We start from the raw sequence: 21,810 nt of genomic DNA on the forward strand, positions 1-21,810 counted from the left end.
TTGGAAAAAGTTTCTTTTTCAATTTTATAAATATAAAATTGAACTGTGTGAATTTTGAGATGAACTCTAAATCAGTTTTAAAATCTACACATTATCTGAAGGAATTAGATACACATTTGACATAAATTAAATCATATTTTAGTTCTAAAAAACCATCAGATAGATAATTAAGCCAAATGCTACTTGATGTTTTCTTTTGTTGAGTATATCTTTAAAATGCGGTCAAATATAAGTTCATATGCAGGAGTGTCCAGATTTCTTTTCTGGGACAGAGGTAATTTATAAAGTATTTTTGATTAATTCAAATGGATCAGAGACCTAAATATAAGAGAAAGCTAAAACCATAAAACTCTTAGAAGAAAACACAAGAATAAATCACTGTGACCTTAGATTAGGCAATCTTTTAGATATGACCCAAAAGAAAATGAAAAGTGAAAAGACAACCCACAGAATGGGAGATATTTTCAAATCATATATCTAATAAGGTATTTTTATCTAGAAGGTAAGAACTTTATAAAGACCTTTACCAATCAGTAGTAAAAAGACAACCTAATTTTGAAATGGGCAAAGCATCTAAATAGACAGTTTTCCAAAGAAGACATACAAATGGTCAACACCATGATGAGATACCACTTCACATCCACTAGAATGGCTACAATAAAAAAGACACATAATTACAAGTGTTGCTGAAGATGGAGAAATTGGAAGCTTCATACACAGCCAGTGGGGAGATGTAACATGGTACAGTGCAGCCACTTTGGAAAGTAGTCCGGCAGTTTCTCAAAAGGTTAAACAGAGTTACCATACAAGCAGTTCCACTCATGGGTATATACTCAACAGAAATGAAAACATCATGTTCACACAAAAACTTGTATATAAACTTCACAGCAGAATTACTCATAATAGCCAAAAAGTAGAAACAATGGAAATGTTTATCAGTTAATGACTGGATAATAAAATCTGTATGATTGAATATTATTTGGCAATAAAAAGGAATGAAGTACTGATACATACATACATACATACAGTCCACAATATTAAAGAAAAAAGTGACTCAAACATCCCATGTAACCTTACCTTGGACACTTCCTCTTTCCCGTTATTTTCTTTAATGAATACCTTTTCTAATTCGGGACTTATTCCTTCTACATTGCAGGGGACACGTGAAACAGATGATTTTGGCACTGATACATTTGATAGTGGCATAGGGACTGATCTTGATCCAGTAGCCTACAAAACAGAAGATAAGGTGTTATCAAATTATTTGTGGCCAAAGAAATCAAGAACTAAAGAGCATGGTAAATCTTAAAAGAGAAACTCAAGGAGCAGAGTTATTTTGAAATTTCAAATACAATATAAATTCAGATACACATACAGCAGTTTCGGTTCCAAAGTAAGGTAAAAATTACAGAGTCAAAGTAATCCTTTATGTAAGTATAAAGGTACGATTGTAAACTGTACACACTTTTCCAGTAGAATGGCAGAAATCGAGTGTCCTCTGCGCTGTTTAATTTTTTTTCTTTTTTGTTTTTACTGGAAAAGCATAGTTGAAATCATGTAAGTTAAGTGTATCACGTGACACTTCAGCTCTGCTCTGTGCCTGTGTATGTGTTCAAAAGATTTGTTCCCTGCACTGTGACGATTACCTTCTAGTATTTTTCATTTCCATTTTATCAACCATTTAAGAAAGGCTTTTGGATTACTAAGTAGTTTGGCAACAATATCATGTTAAGTTCAGTAACACTCACTTAACAACTATAAGGTTGCTTTCAAAAGTCCTTTGGAGGAGTTGTCAAAAATTAACCACCTCTCATAGCTGTCCTGCCAGAGGTACCACAAAGTGTAAGACAAGCCTTTTGATGCTCAAGGAACTTTAAGAACAGAAAGGAAATAAGAAAAATAAAGATGAACAAGGTAAAAAAGAACAGTATATGATCTCTACCTTATTCTGAATGATTAAAGTTGATATATATGATTCATAATGAGGTAGACAGCTAGTCATTGATTAAATGAATAATATATTTCCCATACTCAGTGCGGTGCTCCTGCCATCTGTAAACTGCTGCCCACGAATGTCCTTTGTCTCATTATTAATGCATGAGCTTTTTTCATATTAAAGTTGTAACTCTTTGTCATACACTTACTGTTTACTTTAGTATGAAATATCTTTCAGTACTTTTATGGTTTTTCATATTTAAATATTTAACCTACCGTGATTTATTTTTGTGTATGTTATGAAATAGTATTTTTTCCCACATAGTAATCAAACTGCCCCAACATTTCTTTATGGATTCTGTATTTGATTTCCTTGAGTTGTTACTTGATAATCCCTATACAGAGCTCCACTTTAACTGCTATAACTTTATAGCAGTTACATTTTGCATTTTGGTATCCTATAGGGAAAGCCTTTTCAAATTTTCTTTTTAACTGGCATTACTTTTCCATATTACCTTTGAAAATAACTTTTAAAGTAATAAAACAATTCCTTTTACATTTCCATTGGAACTCAATTTGTATGTTAATTTTGGGCAAATTACTATTTGAAAAATATTGAGTCTTCCCATGCATGAATGACTTCCCATTTGTCTCTATTTTATATTTCATATCCTCAATAAAGTCTTATAGTTTGCATATTTCTTTTAAGCCTAGGCATTTTATATTTTTTATTATATATATACTAACATGTTATTGCTAGTTGTAACATAATAAGAAATATGTACTTGGTTTCTACCCCTGGTTCCTGACAGAGTTCCTAAAATCTTATAATATCCTGAGGGACAGGGGCACTAGGAGCATCTTTTGTTCCAATATTTGGTTTCTGACACCAGTCCTGACACATAGCTCCTAAATCCCTTGGAATTGCCTGGGAGATGGGACCAAGAGTTTTTTGTTCTAATGAGGTGACTCTTGGTGGGTTCCTGAATAGGTTCCAAATGGGGGGGCTGGTCACTAGAAAGAAGCCATGATTAGAACCTTGGAACTTCCAGTCCAACCCCCATCCCCCTCATCCTCTGGTGAGGAGAGGGGCTGGAGACTGAGTTAATAATTAATCATGCCTATGTGATGAAGCCTCCCAAAACATCCCTACACTACGGGTTCAGAGAGCTTCCAGGTTGGTGAACACACATCCATATACCAGAAGGGTGGCACACCCCAACTCCATGCGAGCAGAAGCTCTTGCACGTGACTTACTTACAGACGTTGCCCTGTGCACCTCTTCATCCTGCTGTTCATCTGTATGTATCCTTTATTATATCCTTTGTAATAAACAAGGAAATGTGTTTCCCTGAGTTCTTTGAGCAGTTACAACGAGTGACTGAACCTGAAGAAGGGACTGTGGGAATCCCTTCTTTATAGCCAGTAGGTCAAAAGTACAATGACAATCTGGACCTTTCAACTGGCATCTGAAGAGGGGCAGTTTTGTGGGGCGGAGTCCTTCACCTGTGAGGTCTGTGCTAACTCCACGTAGTTAGTGGTATAACTGAATTGGAGGACACTTGGTTGGTGTCTGGCGAGTCGGAGAATTGGTTGGTATGGGAAAAAAATCTCACACATTTGGTGTCAGGAATGTTATAAGCAGAGGGAAACAGTAGTTTACCTTTACTAGTATAGGAGAAAACAACTGATTTTTATATGTTTACATTTTATCTGATCATTAAGTTCTCAGTTTTTCTCCTTTTTATTGTAAAAAATTATAATCATAAATATAATTAAACAGAATAGTATAATGAACACTCAGGTGCACGTCATCCAGTTCCAAAACTTATCAACATTTTCTAACTTTATTTCATCTAAACATCCACTTGTTTTTGTTCTTTGAGTATATTAAAGCACATTCTAGACTTCATAGTTCATCTACAACTATTCCAGTAGGTATAGCAAAAGATAATAACAATAATAATTTTTTTTTTTTTTTTTGCGGTACGCGGGCCTCTCACTGTTGTGGCATCTCCCGTTGCGGAGCATAGGCTTCGGACGCGCAGGCTCAGCGGCCGTGGCTCACGGGCCCAGCCGCTCCGCAGCATGTGGGATCTTCCCGGACTGGGGCATGAACCCGTGTCCCCTGCATCGGCAGGCAGACTCTCAACCACTGCGCCACCAGGGAAGCCCAAAAGATAATTATTTTTAAACATAACTACAATGCCAAAAAATTCAATGTAAATTGGGAATAAGTGTATAAATTTTTTCTGTTAAATCAATATGTCAATAGATATACTATAAATGCATTGGGCTCTTACAGAAAAGGTGTTTGAAATAAACAAAATAAGAATAATATATTAATTCTTCCAGATTAAGAAGAAAAAGTAAGGCATATGTGAATTTTCTCTTGAAATGTCTGAGGCTTGCTTGCCAACTACATGTTTGTTTTACAGCTTTGATGAGGTATAACTGACATACAATAAAATCCTCCCATTTTAAGTATGTAGCTCATTGAGCTTTGTAAATATATAGTCATCCAGTTATCAGTATAATCACATTTTAGAAACTTCTATCATCCAAAAAATTTCTCTAGGGCTTTTCTACAGTCAATTCCCACCCCTAATACTTTGCATCATTTTGCTTTTTTGAGGATTTAATGTAATGAATCATACAGTATGTAGCCTTTTACTTCTGACTTCTTTCACTTGCCATGATGTTTTTGAGATTCATCCATGTTGTTGTAAGTACCAGTAGTTCCTTCCTTTTTACTGCTGAATAGTATTATACTATATGGATGTATGAAGGGCTGTTTATCCATTCACCAGTTCATGGATATTTGTTGGCTTCCATTTTTTGACTCTTATAGATACTGCTGCCATGAACAATGATATACAAGTCTCTGTCTGGACATATGTTTTTATTTCTTGTGGACAGATACCAAAGAGTGGAATTCCTGGGCTATATGGTCAGTGTATGTTTAATTTCTTAAGAAAATGCCAAACTTCTTTCCAAAGTAGCTGTACCATTTTGTGTTGCCACCAGCAATGTGTGGCTGTTCTTGTTGCCTCACATCCTTATCAACACTTGGTATTGTCAATATCTTCCATTTTAGCCATCCTATCATTAGTTTTTTAATAGTTTAGTAAATTCACTTTGATCTTCTAAATATACAACAATATCGTATGCACAGTGATAACATTTCTTACTGCTCTGTCTAGAACCTCTAAACTACTAGCAAATAACATCAATAATTACAGACATCTATGACTTCACTTTTATTTTAACAGAAATACTTCCAGTATTTTATTGTTAGGATCTAACTACATTTGCAGTTAGTCCCATTAGGAAGTGTCCTATTTTAGGATAAGTTTTTATCACATATGGATACTGAGTTTTTATCAAGTGTTATTATGTTATTCAGCATCTACTTTGACTTTCTGATGCAATGAACTAACCTAATACATTTCCTAATGTTGAATTATCCTTACATTTGTGAAACAACCCCTAATTAGATTTTTTTGATATACTACTTGGGTTTCTCCTGCTATACTGACTATATTTTATTTACTAAAATTTACATTAATATTTGTAAGTAAATTTGGCCTAGAATAGCATTACCCGAAGTTTGTTCCATGGGGATGTGAGTACATGTTTGGGGTGGGGGTGGGAGGACAAAAAAACGAATTCTCAATTTCTTCCTAAGTCAGATAGGGGTAAAATATATCAAGAGACACAGAGAGAGATGGGTTAAGGTACTATTAGGAAGATTAAATAAGATAATGCCCAGAGTTGCTTAGTAAGTGAATGAGCTAGGATATCAGCCCAGGCCAGTAACAGTCATCCTGGTGACCACTACACTCTGTTATGTCTGTTATTAAAAGATTACACATATGGCTAAAACAAAAACTTCTTAAAACAAACATTGTAATGTAACAGAGCTAGAGATTTACATTAATTTTTTTTTAATCCTAAAATGATGGGTTCTCCTTTATAACGAACCCTTTAAAAGGAATTATTCCAATCTGGACAAGAAGTTAGCCTACCTGAGTGTGATTGATTGCTATATGGTTGCCATGGAGAGGTGACTGACGATCCTTCTCTTTACTGTGCCGACTGCTCTGCTTACTACGTTGTAGTTGCTGCCTCAGTTTGGCAATCTGCTTTGGGGAGAAGGGATGAGAAGCAAGAAGAGAACAGAAGTGAATACCAAGCTTTAAGTATTTATTTCTTTAATTTTAGATGTTAAAAAATAAAATTTTTATCAAAGATTTCAAGAAGAGACTATTTCACTACAGTGATTTATTCTCCAAGTTTTAATAATTAAAACTATTGAAAATAAGAAATAAATATATGCTACAAATTCTTCACTTATACGATTTAAATATTGTTGGTAAATACATAGACTAAATTTCCCCAGATTATTTCATATTTTACCTTTGTAACACCAGAAACATCTTCCCCTTTAAACACTTTTTCTAAGATGAAAAACTAGTATTTCACATGCCTATTGATTAAAGTCAAACCCAATCTCTTAATATAGGGACCTCATTAAGTTTTTAAGTTCCCATTTTATATAAACAAAATGGATCTGGTAGACCAATTACTAAACACTTTAAAATTGTAAATCCCATGGTGTAAATCGTATGGCATTTAGCATTAGTTACTTGTTAGTATTTAATATCTTACTATTATATTACTCTTAGTCACAAAATCTTTATTTTCCAGCTTTACTGAAACATAAATGACATATAACATTGTGTAAGTTTAAGGTGTACAATTTTTTTAAAAAATAAATTTATTTATTTATTTTTGGCTGCACTGGGTCTTCATTGCTGCAGATGGGCTTTCTCTAGCTGCAGCGAGCGGGGGCTACTCTTCATTGCAGTGTGCGCAGGCTTTCATTGCAGTGTCTTCCCTTGTTGCCGTGCATGGGCTCTAGGGTGCACAGGCTTCAGTAGTTGTGGCTCACGGGCTCTAGAGCGCAGGCTCAGTAGTTGTGGCGCATGGGCTTAGTTGCTCTGCTGCATGTGGGATCTTCACAGACCAGGGATTGAACCTGTGTCCCCTGCACTGGCAGGCGGATTCTTAACCACTGCACTACCGGGTAAGTCCCTGTACAACATGTTGATTTGATGCTATTATATATTGCAAAATGACACCACTGTAGCATAAGTTAATACCTCCATCCCATTACATAATTACCATTTCTCTTTGGGGGTGAGAACATTTGAGATTTACTCTCTTAGCAACTTTCAAGTATGTATAATACAGTATTATTAACTATAATCAAAATTCTGTACATTAGATCCCCTGAACTTACTCATCTTACAATTGGAAGTATGTACCCTTTGACCACTCCCCTTTACCCTCCAGTCTAGCAACCACCACTCTACGCTCAGTTTCTATGAGTTTAGTTTTTCTTAGATCCCACAAACAAGTAATACCATACAGTATTTGTCTTTCTTTGTCTGACTTATTTCACTTAGCATAATGCCCTCAAGGTTCATCAATGTTGTTTACAAATGGCAGGATTTCCTTCTTTCTCATTGATGAATGTATGTACCACATCTTTATCCACTTCTCCATTGACAGATACTTGGCTACAGTGACACAACTTTTTTCAAAACAAATATAACTTAGGAGTGTATTCTCCTAAATGGAACTGTAAAACTCCCAGACTTAAGGCTTAAGAGAAAAGTCATTTCTACCATATGGCTTGGAATTCATTAAACTATTAACATATTTTAGGTGCTATATGATCTTCTTAAACTGTGCTAGACCTGAAGTAAAATATACCTGAGCATTTTCAAAGGGAATCATTAGCAATTTGGGGGAAGTTACTTAATATTGGTATTACTTTCCTTGTAGAAAAGATGACATTAATCAATTAATAGTTACTCCTTGAACACATACAGTGAGGTCAGTTTTATGTTACCTACTAGGCAAAGTGCAAATACAAAGTAAAGTGTGTAAAATATATTGATTTCCTCAAAGAGATGTTTAGCAAAATGCTTACTTGGAATAACCATGGCAATGAAAAGCAAAATAGTTGCTATTAAAGCCTGTTAATGGTCAAGGGGAAATGTATATAGGTTGCTGGAGAAACTTACAAACAGAAGAGAAGCAGCATGGAAGAAAATAAAGCACCTAAAAGAGTAATCTATACCCTTTATTTAAAATAAGATCCTCTAATTTTTTGAAACTCTTTGTAGCTTATGGACATCGCATACAATTTCCTTGCAAAGATATATAAATAAGATTATCTATGTTAATATTTGTGTTCCTTGCTCTCTGTTGAAATGACATCGTTTTCTTCTAGAGAACATTAATTTTCATGAGAAAAGGAATCAAAATTAGTAGGTAATCATTATAAATCAAGAGAGATTATACTCTATGATAAAAATAAATAGAATTTCAAATTGTACAAGTTATTTAATTAGGATAGGGGTATAAAATTAAGTGTTTTCTGAATATTAATGATGTTTCAGTGGTTTTTCAAAACTGGCAAGAGCTTGTAGAGAAGAGCCCATAATGCTTACAGATTAATCAAAGCAATTTGTACTTTTTAATTTTTAAAAATAATCTTTAAAAATAAACAAACAAAAATAATCTGAAAATTGATCAATCCTAATCACTCTTTTTAAAGGCCTTTGAGATATCATATTAAGCCGAAAAAGTTTTTGTTCTAAATAGCTTTACCAAACCCCTGAAAACAAAAAGCATACATAATGGTACACACCTTACTTTGCTTGGAATATCAGCTTAAACTATGCAACCTTATAGTTTCCACACAATACTGTTTATCTTTTTTTTTTTTTTTTTTTTTTTTTTTTGCGGTACGCAGGCCTCGCACTGTTGTGGCCTCTCCCGTTGCGGAGCACAGGCTCCCGACGCGCAGGCTCAGCGGCCATGGCTCACGGGTCCAGCCGCTCCGCGGCATGTCGGATCTTCCCAGACCGGGGCATGAACCCGTGTCCCCTGCATCGGCAGGCGGACTCTCAACCACTGCGCCACCAGGGAAGCCCTAATACTGTTTATCTTTGGATTATAACATAGTTCTGCTTTTGTTTACAACTTAGAAGAGATCAGAGTAAAAAGGAAGCCCATCTTAATATATATACTCAAAACATTACAACTGTTACTCAAGAACCATGTAAAATGAAAATAAGATATAGGGCTTCCGAAGCCATCTCTTCTCCCTAAGTTCAGTACCAGTAGACAGTAGACACACAAAGGCATCTCTGGGAGGAAGGGGCAGAGGGAGTTGTAATTTCCACCCTACACTCACACACCCCTCCCATCTCATCCGTAGTTCCAAACCTCTGCCTAAGACAACCTCTCTAATCAATCCCATGTTCCAATGCATCACACAAAGCTCTTGGTCCTCACTTCGGTGGGCCTACCCACCCTAGTTACTACAATGAAATGCCCATACAACCTTCCTTTACAAAGGGAACCCAAAGTTATACTGACTGGATTTCTTAAACTATAGATGAATCTTACTTGTGTTTCTAAATATCCATTAGCAATGCTGTGGCCTTAAGGAAAAAATTAAGAATGGACTTTGAGGGTATTATACTAAGTGAAATAAGTCAGACAAAGAAAGGCAAATACTGTATGATCTCACTCATACATGGAATCTGAAAAAATAAAACCAAAACCAACTCACAGAACCAGAGAACAGGGTCTGGTGGGGGGCAGAAAATGGGTGAGAGTGGTTAAAAGGGTACAAGCGTCTGGTTATAAGATGAGTAAGTTCTGGGGATGTAATGTAAAGCATAGTGACTCTAGATAATAATACTCTATAGTATATTTGACAGTTGCTATGAAAATAGATCTTAAAAGTTCTCCACATACACAAAAATTATAAAAATGTTGAGGTGATGGATGTGTTAACTAACCTTCTCGTGGTAATAACTTTGCAATATATACATATATCAAATCATTATGTTGTATATACCTTAAACTTATATGATGCTATATGTCAATTATATCTCAATGAAGCTTAAAGAAAAAAAATTAAGAGGGAAGGAGATAGGAGCATTCTCTAAACATGAAAGGGGTCCTAGGCACGTGAGCTCCAAAGTTTGAAAAAGTTAGGGACTAAGTAAGCCTGGGTCATAAAGAAGAAATAATATTGTAGAGAGAAGAATTAGCACAAATACAAAGCAATGACTAAAATATTTGTGGAATTAGATGAAGAAAAATCAGAGACTGGCCCCACTGAAAAGCTAAGAACTAGGAACACATTTCACTGTAAACTTTTGGAAACGTGATAACATCACCCTTGTTTATTTGCTATTTTTGTCCTGTTAGTTTCCCCCACTATTGTTAACATTTAAAAACAGGAAAAAAGGGCTTCCCTGGTAGGCCAGTGGTTAAGAATCTGCCTGCCAATGCAGGGGACATGGGTTCGAGCCCTGGTCCAGGAAGACCCCACATGCTGTGGAGCAACTAAGCCCGTGCACCACAAGTACTAAGCCTGTGCTCTAGAGCCCACGAACCACAACTACTGAAGCCCGTGTGCCGCAACTGCTGAAGCCCGCGCCTAGAGCCCATGCTTCACAATGAGAAGCCACCGCAATGAGAAGCCCGCGCACCGCAACGAACAGTAGCCGCTGCTCGTCACAACTAGAGAAAGCCCACGCGCAGCAACAAAGACCCAACGCAGCCAAAAATAAATAAATAATTAATTTAAAATAATAATAAAAATAAAAACAGAAAAAAACTAAACTCTGAGCCTCAAAAGACTGGTTGAGTACTTTTGCCTCAGGTAGTGAAAGGGAGGGAGGGTAATATTTCTCAGAATGAATTCTATAGTAGGCCAAGGAACTGAGACATCTTAAACAGACTAAGTGGCTGCAGTAGGAAGGGAAGCAGAATCCTGGGGCTTTTGAAAGAGGAAAATAAAAAGTGAGAAGAGAGCTTGATTAACGCCAGGAATGGCACTTTGTCACATGCATTTATATGAATTCTCTCATTCATTTCTCAATAAAAACATATGAGATAGGTACTATTATTATCCCCACTTTATAGGTGAGGAAACTGAGAGGTAGGAAGGTTAGCTTGTTGAAAGCCACACAGTTAAGTGGTGAAACATGTATATGAACTTAGGAAGTGGAATTCCAGAGTCTGCTCTCTTAATCACTATTCTGTATTGCCTAAAGGATCAAGTTAATAACTCATAAGGAGATAAAGAAATCTTACAAAAAGTGAAGACAGACATACAAATGGGAATAATACACAAATGACAGTAGTTGAACTGTTAAGAAAAAAGGCCCCCAAACAATTACTAAAGATATTAACCCAACAAATTTTTCTGAAAATCTAGTTTCAGAGGTTATGAATCTCAAGCTGTTATTTCTCTTTTATATGAAAAAAAGAGAATATGTGACAAACTTTAGTGCTTGTAAAGATCAATGTCTCAAAAGAAAGGTTCTGCAGTCTAAAAACAAATTTTACATATTATATCCTTTGACAGTGTTCAAAGGAATTTAAAATGCAACACATTACCTACTCTAATACTAAAAATAAAAATTTAAAACTTCTTTTTGTTTAATATAAATATGAATAATTCATGTTGTTTTCCTGTTTTTCTAATGAAACCCTAATGAAATAAATGCTGTTTATTCGGCCCTCTGATATCCAAATGCACAAACATAGGCATATGTATGCACAAACGTGCATATATAAAGAACACAGATATGTAAGCACATACACATGCACGGGGAGTTGTCACCTGCATGCACATCACCTTTACACATGCCCACGGACAGACATGCTTGCCCACATGCAGACTCACACAAGCCCCCACCCCCAGTAACAAAGAGAGAGATTTACACAGATCCATTCCCACAAATATAGCTAGCTTTGGGACAATTGTTATACACATAAAATAGTTTTTAATATAGACATGTATTTACCAATAAGGCATATTTGTCAACAGAGGAATGATGACAACAATATCAGACTAACATTTAAAGAACACTTGGTCCATAAACCCACTAGATTCCACAGATATATTGTAACTGTTTTACAGATGAGGAAACACTTTGAAAAATAAAGTACCTTTCCCAAGGTAACACAGCTAATAAATGGCAGGTCCAGTCCTTTAGCCTTTAGTTCGTAACCCCTTTCTATTACCTACAGGGCTGCTGAAAATAATACTGTGTTAATGTTCGCAAATAACTACCAGTCACTATGTATTGGCTCATAATCTCAACCACTTCGCCAAGTAACTTCCTTTCTTAATGCTGTAGATATTGCAAGATGTGAAACTGCAATAAAGGTGAACATAAATTTGATGAAGCAATTAACTGATTACATACTAAATTAATGATATATTTCTTTTTTGATAAGCAGTTTAATAACCTTAAATATTGTTCATATTGGATCCAGTTTTAAACAATGAAAATATTATAAAACATCTTTACAATTCAGTTTAATATGGACTCAGAAGTTATTGGATAAATATTTGTATTTTTAAAAGACTTTACCACATAATTAAATAAAAATTCTTCAGACTGTTGTTTTTTAGGTCCAGAGAAAATATTATTGCAATTTTCCCCTAGTATAGTATGATAAAACAATTTTTTTTCATTAGGGCAGAATGTATACTTTTACTAAAACTATAAGGAAACTTTTATTTTTCTTAAAAAAGGAAGACCACAACAATATTTTTTAATCACTATTTGATCAGAAGCAAGAAACTTCCCTAATCATTTCACTTAGAGAAAAACTATCCCACTAATAAGAAGAGGGCTTATTGGTGAGATAAAGAAGCAATCCATGATTCTTCCTTTTATCCACTGAAGGACTTAAGAATAGTAAACTCACCTTTTGCAACTTATCTTTATCAAAATCAGAAATAGTATAAAGTCAAAACAACAATACAGTAATATCACTTATATTCTCTCTGGGAACATCACCCTCTGGGATAAAGAGTAGTTTATACTTAACTGCTTACTATGAAAACAGTGGATTCTCCAAGTTCTGTTTCTCTCCTATAATGTGATCTACTTACTATATGTGTAGGCATCCATTTAGGCCCTCCCCATCACCCCCGCTGGACTTGGGGTTCAGGGGAACTAATGCAAACTCGATAGTCTTGATACCTGCTGTGCAGTGAATAATAAAGTCCATTGTTTCTAAACCACGAGCCTCATGACTTCTGCCAGCATCCATGAAATAGTAAAAAGCTAACTTATTAGGTTATAAGTAGGAAAAAATCAAATCCAAGATGTGGAGGGTATACTTCCTCTTTTGCCTCAAATGAAGAGAAAGGAGTTTTAATGGAACAACTTGGAAGGACTGACTGTTCCTCACAGATAAGAAGACCTGATGGACTGGAATCTGACTCCACCCCAGATACTGAAAACGTTGAGCTAGGATGATGGAGATTTACTCTTGCTTTAGAATCAGCCTAAATTCCCAGATAATTAACCAGATTTTTTTAATGTGCAAGCTTCCCAGTAACCATTCGGGAAATTTGAAAGTGAGAGTCATAGGAGGGTTGTCTTAGGTCCTACTTAAGAGGACCACCTAAAAGGGTAAACTGAGCTCAGCAGCTGAGAAACTGAATGTTATTTCTAGAATTCTAGAGGCTAAGGAGAGAGTAAGATAGAAGTGTAGATAAGAGATGTGCAGCAACAAGGGATGTCCAAAGAACCCATGAAATTACTCTACAAAAGAAGGTCAGTTTTAAAAATCTGTCAAGCCCAGCTAATTGACAGGTATCTGATAACAGTACCAGTCAAGTAGGAACATTTCTATTCCCCTTACCTCTCCCTCTCTCCCCCAAGCTCCAACTCCAGAGGGGTCAGAAATCGTAGCTGTGGAGTTAGGAAAGAGGTAAGCAAGAAAGACAAAAGGAGCCTCCGGGATCCCTTCACCCATGAAGTCATTCACCTGCAGTAGGCCCTAGCTAGAAGAGGAGTAGCTGCAACCATGAAATAAGTAGGAAGCTTTAACTGTTACGAGAGACTGGAAAGCAGGTTCACTTGAAGGAATCATAGGTGTGTAAGAGCTTCTGGTTTTGCACCATACACAAGAGATGAACTTCTCTCAATGAATAAGGATAGTGGGAGTTAATATAAAGTCCTTTTGTGATTATCCCTTAAAGTCTTAGTTGATTTTCCTAATATGTAATTAAGCTCTTTAAAAAGTAGATTGTATCTACTCTTTCTTTTGAAATTCTAGATGCTTTTACACAATATTGAGCATATAGTCTTATGCTTTGCTGCTATTCCATGAACAAATGCAGTGCCACTACAGGCTGACAATGTATCCTAAAATATATATTTAAAATGTACCTGTCTTCTCTTTTACCTCTATTAAATGTATACAAATCAAGTACTATAAAAACAGAAATAGAGTCAGATGTAGAAAACAAACTTACGGTTACCAGGGGAGAAAGCAGTGGCAGGGGGGAAGGGTGGAGGGAGAGATAAATTGGGAGATTGAGATTGACATATACACTATACTATATAAAATAGATAAATACTCTGTAATGACTTATGGGAAAACAATCTGAAAAAGAGTGAATATATGCATATGTATAACTAATTCACTTTGCTGTGCAGCAGAAACTAACACAACATTGTAAAATCAAGTATACTCCAATAAAAATTAAAAATAAAAGCACCATCAACAATAAAAAAGTGATAAGTACTAATTAAATCCTTATCATTTGCTTAGCAGACTTCTTAAACTGTAGATATGCTTTATAAATTAATTTTAAATTGTGTTATGTAAACAGGGAACCACATATCTAACCAATGGAAAAGTACACTTAAACATTTGTTTGGTTTGTAAAATCTAAATAAAGGTTGGGTTAACATCCCTCCAGTAAACATAATTCAAAGGAGGAAAAGTAATCTTTTCATAAAAGAAAATGATGTCTCACTTGAATTCATTTCCTTAACATGGACACAACCCATAACCTCACTGTACACTGGTATCAGTTAGTTTCTGACAAATGTGTTGATAATCGGTTTCCCATTTTTTTGTAGGTAATCTTTTTTCTAATTGCAAGAATGAGTAAGTGTGTGTGTGTGTGTGTGTGTGTGTGTGTGTGTGTGTGTCTGTGTGTGTGTGTGTGTGTGTGTCCTTGACCTACAACTCAGTTTACCTAGGGTGGAAATTTTTTCTTTGTCCTGTTTAAAATCCTTCGTGGAATTGATGGGCTTTTTCAATATGAAGACACATCACTCTCCAAATCTAGCATATTTTCAACCTTTAAGAAGTATCTCTTCCCTGATGCCTACTATTCTTACCTTCTGGAACTCCTTACTCAGTCTATTTTCCTGTTTCTTAACTCCTCTTTCATATTTTCAACCTCTATCTTTTAAAAAATTATTTTTAATTTTTTAAATTGAAGTACAGTTGATTTATAATGTGTTAGTTTCTGGTATACAGCAAAGTGATTCAGTTATATATCTGTATATTCTTTTCCATTATGGTTTATTACAGGATATCGAATATAGTTCCCTGTGCTATACAGTAGGTCCTTGTTGCTTATCTACTTTATATATAATAGTTTGTAACTGCTAAGCCCAAACACCTAGTTTATCTTCCCCTGCTCTCTTTCCCCTTTGGTAACCATAAGTTTGTTTTCTATGTCTGTGAGTCTGTTTCTGTTTTGTAAATAAGTTCATCTGTATCATATTTTAGATGCCACATATAAGTGATATCATATGATATTTGTCTTTGTCTGACTTACTTCACTTAGTATGATATCCCTAGGTCCATCCATGTTGCTGTAAATGGCATTGTTTCATTCTTTTTTATGATTGAGTAGTATTCCATTGTATATATGTATACAACATCTTTATCCACTAATCTATCGATGGACATTTAGGTTGCTTCCATGTTTTGGCTATCGTAAATAGTGCTGCCATGAACACTGGGGTGCGTGTATCTTTTCGCATTAGTTTTCTCTGGATATATGCCCAGGAGTGGGATTACTGGATCATATGGTAATTCTATTTTTAGTTTTTAAGGAACCTCCATACTGTTTTCCATAGTGGCTGCACCAATTTACTATCCCACCAACAGTGCAGGAGGGTTCCCTTTTCTCCACACCCTCTCCAGCATTTATTGTTTGTAGACTTTTTAATGCTGGCCATTCTGTCAACCTCTATCTTTTTATTCTATATTCTAGATGATTTGTTCATCCAGACTTTCTCAGTTGAGACTTTTGATTCACTAATTCTCTCTTCTGCTGTGTCAATTTAAGCCATCAAAGAGTTTAATTTCACCAACTTTTATTATATTTAAGACTTATAAAGGATCCTTTCTCTTTCTGCCTGTTCTTATTTACTTCTGTTCTCATTGTGAGCTACTGTTTCACTTGAAATTCTTAAACATTCTTATTTCTAAATTCTTTTTTGGGATTGTGTTCTTATTCTTATTTTCTCAGTTATGACTCTATTTAATGTATCTGCTGTCTCTTATGGCAATAGATTTCCTGACATACCCTAAAATACTTACTTGGAAGTTCTCTGTATGTGGGAGTTTTATATTTTGTGAACTCTTTACTGCCATATTGTTTCATGGTTCCTCAGACTAGTGCTTCAGAGTTGCATAGCTTCAGAGCAAAAGTCTTAAATCAGGAAGATTGGGGCTTTGCTCCCACATGGGTAGAGCTCTATTCCAGACACCACATCCACACACAACATATTTGGTTACTATTTCCATTTTTGTATAGAGGCTTGTCTGACCCACAAGAACACCAACAGTGTCAGGTGGAGTTTTTACAGGTCTAGTTTTACTGCCTGGAAACATGGTCCCAGTTCCCTGCTTTATGCAGACAGCCCAGTTCCAATCTCCCATTTGCAAGATATATTTGACTCTCTTAAAATGTGTAGTCTCTTAAATTTGGCTTAACTCACAGAAACCTGGCCAACACGATCCAGATTTCTGTGAGTCAGATAACATCAACATCCACTCATCACTAAGGATTTCCCTTCTATTCATGGTCTGCAGGGGTTTTCCTTGTCTTAAATGTAGCTAAAATATATTTACTTATGTATTTCTTTGAAAAATTTTCACACTGTAGTCTTAAAAGCTTGGAACAAAGTGGAAGCAGACTATTCAGGTGCTCTCACTGACATTTAAATCAGAAATCCAGATGCAAACTCTCTGAGGGGGACAGCATGTATGTGACTCAGGAAGAATGGACGTGATACAGCTGAATTTGATGCCGAGACAAGGAAGCAGGTCAAAAGTTGTTTGTTAAAAAAAAACACTGAACTTTAGTAGCATATAACTGAAAAGAAATTACTATTTCAATAATAGTTTTGGCTTTCATAATTTCCTCAGATTCCAATTCTGTCATCTTTTATAACTATTCTTATTTTTACTTTTAGTCTTTACCCATGTACTCATTTTTCCAGCCTCAGTTATATATCATTTAAAATTTAATATCTACCATGGACATAACATGGAAAACCTACTAGTCTTTTATGTTTATTCCTTTTTTTTCATCTTTATTGAAATGTAATTTACATTCCCTTAACTTCATCCATTGTAAGGGTAAAATTCAATAAGTTGTAATCACTTTGTAGTGTTGTACAAAATAATCAAAATTCAGTTTTAGGATTTTTTCATCACCCCCAAAATTTGCTTTGAGTCTATTTGTAGCCAATCACCCCTACCCCCACCCCATTCCAGCCACATGCAACCACTAATGGGCTTTTTTTCCCTCTATAGATTTGCCTTTTCTGGCATTTCAATATAAATGAAACCATACAATATGTAATCTTATTCATCTGGCTTCTTTCACTTAGCAGGAATTGGCAAGCTACAGTCTGCAAGCCAAATCTAGCAGGCCACATGTTTTTGTAAATAAAATTTATTGGAACATAACCATGTCCACTCCATATTGTCTATGGTTGCTTTCACACTACAATAGTGGAGTTGAGTAGTTGCAACAGAGGCTCTGTGGCCCACAAACCATAAAGTATTTACTATCTGGCTTTTTAGAGAAAAAAATTTGCTGACCCTTGACTTAGTAAAATGTTTTTGAAGTTCATTCCCACTGTAGCATGTATCAGTATTCAGTACAGTGTTCCTTTTCATTGCTGAACAGTATGCTATTGCATGAACACATGACATTTTGTTTATCCATTTACCAAACGGTGGATATTTCAATATTTTTTAGTTTTTAGCTATTATGAATAATTCTGCTATAAATGTTTGTGTAAATGTTTCAATGTAAACATGTGTTTTCATTTTTCTTATACAGAGTCCTAGGAATAGAATTTCTAGGTTATATGCAAAGTTTCTGATTAACTTTTAAAGAAACTGTTAAACTGTTTTCCAAAGTTGGCTGTATCATTTTATATTCCCAACAATGTCTGAGGGTTCCAGATGCTCTTCATTCTTGCTAACACTCAGCATTTTCTGTCATTTAAATTACAGTCATTGTAGTAGGTGTGTAGTTGTATCTCATGGTTTAAATCTGCATTTGCCTAATGAGGTTGAACACCTTTTCATGTGGTCATTTTCCATCCATACATCTTTGATGAAATACTTCTATCAAAGTCTTCCCCTTTTAAGTGCATTGTCTTACTGATTTTTAAGAGTTCTTTATACATTCCAGATATAAGTCCTATATCAGATATGATTTGCTAATATTTCTGTCTAGGGCTTGTCTTATCATTCCTTTAGTCATGTAGTGTAAACGTTCATTTAAATGAAGTTCAGTTTTTTTTCTTTTATGGCCTTACTCCTGGTGTTGTATCTAAAACTGCTTTGCCTAATCCAAGGTCTTCTAGAAGATCTAAAATTTTAGAGCTTATATTTAGGACTATGATTCATTTTGAGTTCATTTATCTCTACAGTGAGCGTCAAGGACCTAACTATTTTTCCTATATATGAATATATAATTATTCCAGTACCAGTTACCAGAAACGCTGTCCTTTTCAACTGAATTGCGTTGGCAGCTTTGTCGAACATTAACTGACCATAAAATATAAGGGTTTATTCATTGATTCACAATTTTGAATCATTTATCTATATTTCTTCTTTATGCTAATATTTTGCCAAATTTATTAATATAGATTTATAAGAAAGTATTGAAATTGTACCACGCAAGTCCTCCAAAGTTTTCCTTCTTTTCAAAATTACTTTCGGCCAATCTAGGCCCTTTACATTTCCACATAAATTTTAGTATTAGCTTGTCAATTTTTACCAAAAACAAAAACGCTGGGAAGAAAACAGGGATTATACTGAATCAATTTGGGGAGAATTACCATTTTAATAATAATACTGAGTCTTCCAATCCATGAACAAACTGTCTATCCATTTATTTAAATCTTTTAAAATTTTGTCCAGCAGTGTTTTGTTTTCAGTGTATAAATCTTGAACTGCTGTTGCTTAATTTATTCCTAAATATTATAATATTTTTGATGCAACTGTAATTGTTTTCTGATTTAGGGGATTGTTCATATCTAATATCTAGACAAGCGCTTGATTCCTTTCTTTTTTTATTATCTATTTTACACATATTAGTGTATATATATCAATCCCAATCTCCCAATTCATCCCACCACCAGGCCTTCCCCGCTTACCCCCCTTGGTGTCCATATGTTTGTTCTCTACATTTGTGTCTCTATTTGGGCCTTGCACACCAGTTCATCTGTACCATATTTATAGATTCCACATATATGTATTAATATACAATACTGGTTCTTCTGACTTACTTCACTCTGTATGACAGTCTCTCGGTCCATCCCCATCTCTACAAATGACCCAATTTCGTTCCTTTTTATGGCTGAGTAATATTCCATTGTATATATGTACCACCTCTGCTTTATCAATTCATCTGTCGATGGGCATTTAGGTTCCTTCCATGACCTAGCTATTGTAAACAGTGCTGCAATGAACATTGGGGTGCATGTGTCTTTTTGAATTATGGTTTTCTCTGGGTATATGCCCAGGAGTGGGATTGCTGGGTCATATAGTAATTCTATTTTTAGTTTTTTAAGGAACCTCCATACTGTTCTCCATAGTGGCTGTATCAATTTACATTCCCACCAACAGTGCAAGAGGAGAAGATAGTGGAGTAGAAGGACGTGCGCTCACTCCCTCTCGTGAGAGCACCGGAATCGCAAGTAACTGCTGAACAATCATTGACAGGAAGACACTGGAACTCAGCAAAAAAGATACCCCACATCCAAATACAAACAAGAAACCACAATGAGATGGTAGGAGGGGTCACAATAAAATCAATTCCCATAATTGCTGGGTGGCTGACTCACAAACTGGAAAACACTTATACCACAGAAGTCCACCCACTGGAGTGAAGGTTCTGAGCCTCATTTCAGGCTTCCCAACCTGGGGGTCTGGCAAAGGAGGAGGAATTCCTAGAGAATCACACTTTGAAGGCTAGCGGGATTTGACTGCAGGACTTCAACAGGACTGGGGGAAACAGAGACTCCACTCTTGGAGGGCACACACAAAGTAGTGTGCGCGTCGGGACCCAGGGGAAGGAGCAGTGATCCCACAGGAGACTGAATCAGACCTACCTGCTAGTGTTGGAGGGTCTCCTGCAGAGGCGGGGGGTGGCTGTAGCTCACTGTGGGGACACGGACACTGACAGCAGAAGTTCTGGGAAGTATTCCTTGGCGTGAGCCCTCCCAGAGTCCACCATTAGCCCAACCAAAGAGCCAGGTAGGCTCCACTGTTGGGTCGCCTCAGGCCAAACAACCAACAGGTAAGGAACCCAGCCCCACCAATCATCAGACAAGTGGATTAAAGTTTTACTGAGCTCTGCCCACCAGAGCAACACCGAGCTGTATCCAACCTTCCCATCAGGAAACTTGCACAAGCCTCGTAGATAGCCTCATCCACCAGAGGGCAGACAGCAGAAGCAAGAAGAACTACAGTCCGCAGCCTGTGGAACAAAAACCACATTCACAGAAAGACAAGATGAAAAGGCAGAGAGCTATGTACCAGATAAAGGAACAAGAAAATACCCCAGAAAAACAACTAAATAAAGTGGAGATAGGCAACCTTCCAGAAAAAGAATTCAGAATAATGATAGTGAAGGTGATCCAGGACCTTGGAAAAAGAATGGAGGCAAAGATCAAGACGATGCAAGACATGTTTAACACAGACCTAGAAGAATTAAACAACAAACACCTACAAGAATTAAAGAAAAAACAAACAGAGCTGAACAATACAATAACTGAAATGAAAATACACTACAAGGAATCAAGAGCAGAAAAACTGAGGCAGCAGAACGGATAAGTGACCTGGAAGACAGAATGGTGGAATTCACTGCTGCAGAACAGAATAAAGAAAAAAGAATGAAATGAAGACAGCCTAAGAGACCTCTGGGACAACATTAAACACAACAACATTCGCATTATAGGGGTCCCAGAAGGCAAAGAGAGAGAGGAAGGACCAGAGAAAATATCTGAAGAGATTATAGTTGAAAACTTTCCTAACATGGGAAAGGAAATAGCCACCCAAGTCCAGAAAGCGCAGAGAGTCCCAGGCAGGATAAACCCAAGGAGAAACACACCAAGACACATAGTAATCAAATTGATAACAATTAAAGACAAAGAAAAATTACTGAAAGCAACAAGGGAAAAATGAGAAATAACATACAAGGGAGCTCCCATAACATTAACCACTGATTTCTCAGCAGAAACTCTACAAGCCATAAGGGAGTGGCATGATATATTTAAAGTGATGAAAAGAAAGAACCTACAACCAAGATTATTCTACCCAGCAAGGATCTCATTCAAATTCCATGGAGAAATCAAAAGCTTCACAGACAAGCAGAAGCTAAGAGAATTCAGCACCACCAAACCAGCTCTACAACAAAGGCTATAGGAACTTCTCTAAGTGAGAAACATAACAGAAGAAAAGGACCTACAA

At 36.0% G+C, this 21,810-nt stretch overlaps 1 protein-coding gene across 2 annotated transcripts in view; it reads right to left on the bottom strand.

The window, feature by feature from the left end:
- GLCCI1 (glucocorticoid induced 1) overlaps positions 1 to 21,810 on the bottom strand; it is a 120,016-nt gene that overhangs the window by 23,682 nt on the left and 74,524 nt on the right. Inside the window, exons 4-5 of one of the 2 annotated variants that reach the window (XM_067746319.1) lie at positions 5,964 to 6,077; positions 1,078 to 1,230 (exon numbers count right to left, since the gene is read on the bottom strand). In XM_067746319.1, the coding sequence (XP_067602420.1) occupies positions 1,078 to 1,230; positions 5,964 to 6,077 (267 nt within the window). Of the gene's footprint in view, positions 1 to 1,077; positions 1,231 to 5,963; positions 6,081 to 21,810 lie in introns of both variants that reach the window. The other variant, XM_067746318.1, reaches the window with a different exon arrangement.

This window comes from Pseudorca crassidens, chromosome 8 (genome assembly GCF_039906515.1).
Source record: "Pseudorca crassidens isolate mPseCra1 chromosome 8, mPseCra1.hap1, whole genome shotgun sequence".
NCBI lineage: Eukaryota > Metazoa > Chordata > Mammalia > Artiodactyla > Delphinidae > Pseudorca > Pseudorca crassidens.